This window comes from Octodon degus, unplaced genomic scaffold (assembly GCF_000260255.1).
Source record: "Octodon degus isolate 3935 unplaced genomic scaffold, OctDeg1.0 scaffold00072, whole genome shotgun sequence".
In the NCBI taxonomy this organism is placed as follows: Eukaryota; Metazoa; Chordata; class Mammalia; order Rodentia; family Octodontidae; genus Octodon; species Octodon degus.
Window position 1 is genome coordinate 4,577,547 of NW_004524648.1, and position 9,434 is coordinate 4,586,980.

Genomic DNA, 9,434 nt, shown 5'->3' on the forward strand with positions numbered 1-9,434 from the left:
AAAAAGGCAACTGAAAGTAATTAGACTTCTTAAGGAATCAAATTTATTTCAAGAGACTACACATGGTTATTTAATCTCCGGTACTGAATAGTTTTTGTTTTTGTTTTTCCTTTTGTTAGTTTTTGTTTTTAAGTGTGAATGCAAGTGCTTAATGAATACAGACTTAACAAGTGTGGTTCTAAAGTTCCTGCTGTCATCACCTTGGGCAACAAATGACCCAATGAAAGAGGCAAATCCACTTAAAAGATCTCTGTATCTTGTTCTGTGACTAAAGTGATACACTAATCACGGGGAACCCAGAATGATTCAACATTTTCCTCTGCTTCCTTGATATTTTGGTTTTACTTTAAGCCCTGCAAGAATGCTGGATAAATGCCTTGAAGTTTGCAGGGGTGTATTTTTTTAGCGAATATGATTTGCATGTCTTGCCAGGAGTTAAGCAGCCTCTGTGGGGTGTTGGGAAAATATTTTCTTTCCTTTCATTTTTTGTGGGGTGGGAATAGGGGAGGGCCTTGAAGTTCTACAATTCTGAAGTAGTTGGTGGGTACATAGTTAACTTGCTTTGGTTACATATTGTACTTGTAACAACGAAAGAATCCATGAATATTAAAGAAAAGTTGCAGAACAAGCAATTGATCTAGATATGGAACAAAATTCTTGTGCCCATATTTTAATGTAATTGTATAACTGGGAGCAAAAATGTATTCTGCTTCTCAACTGTAGGTGCTCCAGACTTGCTCTCTGTCACTAACACTAAATGTACATTTTTTTCTCATTGTCATCAAACATCAAAGAGAAATGTATGTACCTTTCTGTAAATTCTCTTTAATTTCTCAGCAAAATCTAAAAGGGGAAGGAAAAAACCCATGAGAATTAAAACTTACATGTTTTTAGCCAGTGAGGAGTTAATGAACCCTGCTAATAGGAGGTGTGTTTTCATGCAAATTATACTTCTGAGCTTACTAGCTTCTAATTATATCTTAATAAATATATTTTATTACTAGAGCAAAATGGATTTTTAGGGAAAATAATGTGAAATTCTGGAAATTTTGTTTTGGGCAGAGAAGAACATAAGCCCTGTTTTATCACATTGCCATCCTGTTGCACTGCAGCTTGTGTATAGCATGCTAAAATAAACTTTGTGTGTGTGAAGAAACTTAAGGGTCCAATTTAAGATTGGGTGATGTTAGTGGCATAATAACAAGTTCTCTGGCCTGACATAGCATCACACACAGCACACACCTACACAAAAATTAACGTATATCCATGTATGTCAAATACAGGTTGATATAGCGGGGCATTTATATAGTCATAGTCTTATAAAAGTAGACTGGATCCCCTGGGGATACTTGGGGAGAAAGAAACTACTAATGTTGCTCTACCCCTTTGCTTAAGAAATGTCTAGTTTCAAGTGACTAGTATGGACGGGTTTTCTTGATTTGTTCATTGAGACTTTTTAACAAATGGTTTATGAAAGAAGCGGTTGGGCTCAATGTTAGAGTAGAGCAAATATCTTTTTAGTCTGGACTTCTGCCCTGCTTAGATTTTTTTTTTAAAAGTATAAGCATGGATTGCCAATTCCACTTGATGTAAACAAAAACTTTTTATACATAATATATATATATATATATATATAATAACTTATTGTATCAGTCCAGGTTCAGAAACTTGTGCTAGGCCAGTTCCAGATAGTTTCATTTCACCTGTAAACTGTATCACTTTTACTGATAATTGTAATTTTCAGATGTATAATATGTTTACAGATGTGCCCTGCATTTAGTCTGCCTTGTTCCTATTTTGATTTTTGTTGAGTCTCCTGCCTGCTTGCCAAAAGCTAGGATGCTTCAGGCCCATGTACAATTGAAAGGAGAGGCATCCTTGAGCTTTAAAGCATTGAACAAACTGGAAAATGCAACATACCACATACTGAAGTGAAGTCTGTGTTTTTGTGTTTTTTTAAATAAAAATTTTCAAAAAGTTAAAAAAAAAAAAGATAAAGTTGATTCAAGGGGAAAAAAAGACTCCAGTTTGTTTTACAGGTTTTAAAGTTCTGCTGTGTGTTCAATTGCCTTGTGTAACCACTTGTCGCCTTAGGGCCATATCCCCACTCAGCCCCTCCATCCTTCAAATGTCCATTTTGCTTGCTTGGAATTTTAAATTTCTTCTGTCTCACAACTCATGAGAAACTTCTGGGTTTGTGACATAGGTTTGATGAACATATGTTCAAAAGAGAATAAAAACTACAGTCCCCATCTGAATTGGGCTTATTTTAGAAGCAACACTTAAATTACCTTTCAAAAGCTTTTTTCTTCATTTCCCTCCATATCCCTCAGGCCTCTGTTTAGGGAAGCTAAAAGAGAATGTATCCCTTCTCTGTTCCTCCAAAGGTTTTTTTTTTTAAGAGTTTTAAATGAAACAGTGCAACATTTCACTTTTTTTCCACTGAAATTTTCTTGATTATATGGTTAGAGAGTTATAGTAGTTAGGAATGTCTCTTAACTTTCTGGGAACCCTAGTGCCCCATCATATTAACTGTCAGTATTTTGGGGGCATTGGGTTAATGGATTTAATTGCCTAGGTACAAGCAGGACTTTGGGACAAATCTCCTTTGTGCTGTTTAGTTATACTTAATTAACTCTCCTTGTTGCAGTCTTTCTCCTTAGGTCCTCACACAATTCCTTACAGAGCACTTATTAAAAAATCTTAAGCGTTGATCTGTTTTCTGATTATTTTTGTGTAAGCTTCTAAACAAACTTCAGCTGTGATTAATTTAGCACATTTAAATAACAATGTGTTATTGTTCAGTATAAAGAATTTTTCTTCAACTCAGAGTATTAGTACTGTAGCATAAACCAAATACAGTCTAGAGGGGATTTTTAACATCCCTCCACTAAAAAGACTGAAAAGAGGTGTGTGTGTGTGTGTGTGTGTGTGTGTGTGTGTGTGTGTGTGTGTGTGTAACACTGGGTGTGTGTTTGGGAAAGATGGAGATGTTAAAAATTAGTAAATGAATGTGTGTAAGACATTATATTAGTATTCAGAAAATGAAACTTGTATTTATTTTGTGCCATTTGTTTTCATTACACAGAATAAAGTCAGGTGGTTTAAATCCTTAAAAGGGTAGTATTTGAAATATGGCACTAAGAATGAAATCATGACCTATTTTTTTAATAGCTATGAAGATACTAATTATGGGTGAAGATTTCTTTTTAAATTTGTCTTGATTGTAGGCTTTTGTGTCACATATCACTCTTGTATAGATTATCTTGAATAATCCCTCCCCCCAACAGACAGGGTGTATTTATCTTTCTCTTTACCCCCACTTTGCTGTACTGAAGTTAATTGCATAGCCCTTCCTCTAGCCTCCTTAGTCATGGACCTTAACATAAAATGTATTTACAGCATCTTTAGTAACCTTGCTCATTTTTCTTTGAGGGGATTGGCCAATAACAAAGAATTTGCTAATGACAACTTTTTTCCCCCCTTCAAAATAAAAGACCAGAGAGTTTCTCCATTTTAGAATTTGCCTGTCCTCAATCAGCTTACCTACTCAGTCATCACTCAGTATCTGCAGAAACTTCTATAAAGGAAAGAAAACCTGCTGCATTGTTAGGAAAAATATGAACAGACATCAACTATGGGAGTTTTCCACATTATAACGTTTTTCCACAAAATGATATAGCAACAGTAATTGAATATTTAGAAATTCCATTTTTAGAGTTATTGATCCATATCAGAAGACAATTTTTTTTTTTAATCGTGAGTTTCTGTACAACACAAAAAGCAGTTTAGTGAAATTCTATGCCACATACCAAATGGCCATAGGAAAGAAAATTTAAAAGACTCAATTTAAAATTCCACCAAGTAAGGAAGGAGTCCTATAGCTTTCTTGAGAAATAGGTTACATGTTGAACTTTTAAGGATTAAAGTGAAACACTGTAGGGGGATAAGTACATACAGTGGGCAATAGTTTTTATAAGGCCCCTTGATTGAGTACTAGTCCAAGTAGATTCTGTGATAGCAAAGTGTCTTAGCTGTGTCCAAAACTTAAAAGCTATTGTATTTTAAAGGAAGGAGAAAAGGATTTACTTATTCCCCAACCCTGCTAGTAGTTTGAAAGGGAGGGGCAAAGGGCAAGACTAGAAATATAAATGGCTGCTTTAAGTTTGCTAGGGGCACTTAAGTCAACATTAGTTCTTAAAATTGATAATTTTATTAATTTGACAGCATCAGAATTTGTTTATGGTGAAAATAATGGTCTTTCAGTATCATAAAATGTTTGCTTTACAAAAAAAGAATCAGTTCAGACTAAAAAGCAGGACCACCACACTGGGTTGGTTTAAAGAATGGTGAATCAGTCATCTGCTCCACTTAAAATCACTGCTTTACCGAGTTTTAATTTTCACAGTTTTGCTGCTCAAGAAATGTCTTAAAGTAGAAAAAATGAGCAATAGTAAAATAGAAATTTTAGTTGTCTCCATAATAAAGCACCCAGTGAAACATGAATGATACATTGTTTTTTCATTACTGGGAATGTCAAGCATGGTAGCAGTTATGGGCTACAAACTGGAACAGCTATTCTCACATGTGATGAGATTGTTGATTCAGACTTCCCTATTCATAAAATTTTGTTAAGTCCAGAGTTTGAAAGCCATTTTATTATAATACTGCAGTATCCTTTTTCTATAGCCTTATTAAAATTATCTGCAAGTTTTTATTTTTTCAGCTTAGTAGTGCTTTCACTGTATATCAGAGTTATACTCTACAGACCAACAAACTCAATTTGAGGTAAATTAAGTAGCTTTCCATATGCCCTTTTTTCCTCAGGTGCTAATATATAAAGGCTCCAGAATGGATACTGCTTTAGTAATATCTGCTTTATTCCTAAAATGCATTATTTCTTTTGCTAGATGTGAAAGTTTGGTGTTAAAAGTTTAATATGTAAATATGAATGGCTTAGTTTGCTTTTTGTTTGTCTATTAAGTCTGTTTTCATTATCCTCTGTAGAGGTGGATTCTTTCATGATCTTGAATACGTTTCATTAGATATTGCATTTTTAGAATGAAAACACAACTGTTTTCTGTCTTAGATTAATTCTGCTGCTGCTATGAGAAACTGAAAATCAAGAATGTGATGCACTTTTTACATTACTGTATATCATACATATACCATAGGTTGCTTTGATACTTTTTCTGTAGCACAGCCACTAACAAAAGTGAGTGAATTTTATAATTCTCTGTGGGAGGGAATCAGTGCCAGGAACTAATCTACAGTTGGTATTGGCCTATGAATGATAATAACTTAGGAAAAGAAAAATTTGCTCAATATTACACTTTTTGGCCTTAAAATGTCTTCTACTGCTGAAAATATTTTAAATCTTAGCTTTGTTTTTATTGTTCCCTCTTTCTACCTGAAAAAGAAAATGGGAAGAGTGGCTTAATGGAAGTCCTGTTGTTGGTTTGTTGATTATCTTTAGAAAACAGTTGTCTACTATGTAAGCTGGGATTTATATTTGTTTGTATACCAAGGAGAAATACTGTCCTGAACCAGCAAGATTTAGTTAAGTCAGTCAAAACTCCCAACTATTCTGCTTCTCTTATATATTTTTATTTAGCAAAGGTAAACTAGAAGAAATGCTACTTGACAAAAGGAAAAGTCATTTCTCAAGCACATACTCAGACTTGAAGGAGATGTGACCCAAAACGATGGGAAAAAAACACCAAATGAGGTGGAGGAATGTGAAAAGATGTGTGGTCCAAAGCTATCTGGTTATATTTTGATGTTGCCAATATTGTAGAGCCAAAATTTTTAATTTGCTTATTTAATGTTTGTTGGCCAGAGATCTATTTTTATATCAATGTGCCTTGCATGTATATTTAAAATTTTTGAAAAGGCCATGTAGTAATGCCTGAGACAGTTGATGGTTCTCACCACCTCACTAATTTTTATGCAGTATGAAATGCTTGTTCTATTGCCCAACTGGTGCTCTCTGTTTAAAGTTACAGATCTTGTCAAACTGGAACTATTTTGTAAACTAGGGAAACTTTCAGTTTTCTCTCTTTTTTTTTTTTTTTTTTAAAGTCTGTTAGTGGCTGTTTTGTAGTGGGAAATAGTAAAAGGATTCTTCACTTCTTTTCCTTCCCCGACTCCTAGCACCTTCAAGTAATGTGATGACACCATTTTTTGTGTGCTTTGAAAAAAAGATTCAGCTTGCTGTCTCCTTTAGTGTTATTAAAAAGTATTAAAAGCATTGTTTCAAAATATAGGGAGATAATGGAGTGAGTCCATGCTAATTTGGGATTCTATGAGCTTAGATTCAGTTATTGGCTCTTTCCAACTTTAAAAATTTTTGTTAAAGCACCTTGCCTAGAAAATTTTAAATATTTATGTCTGCAACAATTGTCTCAAAATAATAAACTGTGCAATTCTTGTTATTAAAAAAAATTGAACTCTTCCCTAATGTGACTTGTTAGTTTCTCTGTATTTCCTGCCAGTGTAAATGTGAAAAGCTTTGCTTGCATTACGTTTTAGAAATGCATTTTGCACACTCAAATTTTGCTGAAGCTCCGTGAAAAGGTTAGACCTAAGTAGATGAATAAAGCTATGCACATGTTTTGAAAGTTTGTGTGTCATTACAAAAAGTGACCTATCTGTCATTACTTCCTTGTTCTTAGCTTTACCATCTTTGGAAACATGGCTCAAAGTTTTACTTCCGGGCTAATTTTATCAGTAGAACTGGTAGAAGAAAATTGGCATCCATTTTAATAAAGTTTAGTTTAAATGAGAGCTTGGCTTGAATCTATTAAAGAACTTTTCTCTAAATGGAGCAGTTTTACCAGCTTTGTAAACCACTTTGTAATTTCGCTTTCAGTGAAATTTTGGCTTATTTGATGAAAACAAATGGGAAGTTTTCAAACTGCAAGGAAGGGAGGGCCTTTGCTACATGGAGCTCTGACAATTTTATCGTAAACTGGTTTAGAGATAGGATAGTCTTGTATTGATTGCTTAATCATAAATTTGGTTCATTAAATAAATGATTGATGGTGTAAGCACCTGCCTGGCAAATGCAAGGTCCCGAGTTTGATCCCTGGTACCAAAAAATAAAAAAGTGCTAACAAATAATTGTTATGAGATTAGAATCACTTGTTTAAAGATCAAAGCACAGATTATTTCAAAGATAATGTGTATCTTTTATAAAAATTGCACAAGCTTATTTTTGAAAAAAGTTTAGAAATTGGACATATTTGATTCAAACACTGCAGTTTGCATGAACTAAATAGCTTTATTTCACATGTATATGTGCTTAAGGTTGTGTACATGTTCTAGCCAGGTCTTAAAGTTATCTTTAAGATTTTCTGTAGTCTCAGGATCTTTGTAGGAGAGGCTATGCGATTCAGTAGAAGTTATTACTAATAGTATTTTCCCCATGTATCTAGACAAAAAAGAAATCCTGTCTTAAGCTTTTCCTGTGTGTAGAAGGAGTAATAAGTATATTAGTCAAGATTGGAAGGGTGACTTAATGCATGGCATTAAGAGAAATGGAGGTATAGCAAGCATTATTTTAGATGGCTTTGGCTACTTTTCAGTATCATTCATTCACTTATGTTCAATCTTACAACATGTTGGAGGAGCAAAGTGATTTTTGATGTGTGCAGGCACTTAGGAGGTGAGTTACCTCTTAATTTGGGGGAAAGGATAATTAGTTGGTTACAGTTACTTTAGATATTTTTCCCTTCCTCCTCAGAAAGTTTTTTCAATGTTTTACCCGACGAAAAAAGATAGGTCTTTAGATCAAAGAACAGTGACCAGAAATTTACCCTTTTACTTAAATGCGTAGGTATTTGCTATAGCTGTTTTGGATGTCATGGATTCTGAGGAAGTGTCACATAATGATCTTCCTTTACTGATGTCTTAATGTTCAGTGTTTTAAAAATAAAAATTACAAACACTTTACAACCATACTCAGATTTACTTATTTTATCAGAATAAAAAACCCAAGAGATTTGTAGATCAAATTGAGACAAGTGTACATTGTTGAATAAAAAATTTTAAAATTTGAGGTGTTTGTGTTATTTTTGTGTGCTTTAATTTTTTAAAGAAGTCTTTACTAAAAACTTAGTTGATTGTAATGTTGGAGTCCGGGCATGGTGATGCACGCCTGTAATCCCAGCGCTGGGGAGACTGAGAACAGCAGGATCACTACAAGTCCATGCTGCATAGTGAGAACCTTTAACAAATACACAAAAATTAAAAAAAAAAGTGTAATGCTAGTAAGGAGTTCCCCCAACTAAGGATGAAATGTACAAAGAATTTAAATCTTGTGTACTGTGTTTTTACATCCTTTTTTAATCACACAGGTTTGTACTTGGAGTTAGCATGTTTATTGAAATCAGCTTTAAGAACAGCTGTTTGACCTTTTGGGGGACATTGAACCCTATGCTCTTTCATTTGAAATAAACCAAAACTGAGCTGAGTAAGCAGTCAAAAATGTTAAACAGCGAGGATTCTGGATTTATTCATAACTTGTTACACAAATCTTTGGTAGTATACGTTAGACTTCGTATTTAGAACATTATAAAAAATCAACTTGTCGGGGCTGGGGAGATAGCTCAGTAGAGGGCCTGAGTTCAGTCCCCAGTTCTGCCTCCCACCCCCCAAAAAAAAAACTTGTCACAAATTGTTAAATGTGCTGAGATCCAACATTAGTAGAGTAGTGCTGGGGATAAAATATCAGTACTGAGACTGATATGTGTTTTAAATGCTTTATTCCTTGAGAAAGGGAATAATTGCCCTTGACCTGCTGACTGACTTGGAAGGACACAAGAATTTGTGTTTTATTGAAGTTTATCTTGAAAAATTCTCTGTCACTTAAGTATGATTTGTGTAAAGAATGGTAGTTAATTCAGTCTACAAAGGTGTTTTTTTTTTTTTTTTAAATGACATTTATTGTGGATTTCAGCAGCTAACATTTGGAAGCAGTGTCTGAGCAGAACATAAAACTCTAGAGTGCTTAGCAAGGTCTCATGCTTGAAGAATTCTCTTACAGGAAGTTTTAATCCACTACTGTTGAATACGGCGAATAGATTGGATCTGGGAAGTCTGAGCATGAGAACCCCACTCTCTCCAGTGTTTATAGTCTCCTCCATGATGGTCACATTCCAGAATGTACTGATAACCACGATATCCAGGGTACTGGTAGCAAACCCAACTAGGAAATTGAAAGCATATTGCATTATTAAAATTGTGTATTAGGAACCTAGCAAACATTCTAACACCTGAGCCTCTGAAGGCAATGGTGCTTCTAAGCTTAGAGAACAATAGCCATCCTTAATGTGTCAGGTTCCATTTGTAAACTATATGGCTAGGGCTAATTAAGAATTACCCTCGGGGCTGGAGAGATGGCTCAGTGGTCTAAAGCACCTACTTGAAACAAG

The 9,434-nt window shown here is 34.4% G+C and overlaps 1 protein-coding gene across 1 annotated transcript in view; it reads right to left on the bottom strand.

Moving 5' to 3' along the window:
* Positions 1-9,060: 9,060 nt before the first annotated feature.
* Cryba1 (crystallin beta A1) overlaps positions 9,061-9,434 on the bottom strand; it is a 6,770-nt gene continuing 6,396 nt past the window's right edge. Inside the window, exon 6 of the mRNA XM_004635387.1 lies at positions 9,061-9,326. Coding sequence (XP_004635444.1) covers positions 9,061-9,326 — 266 coding nt within the window. The remainder of the gene's footprint in view (positions 9,327-9,434) is intronic.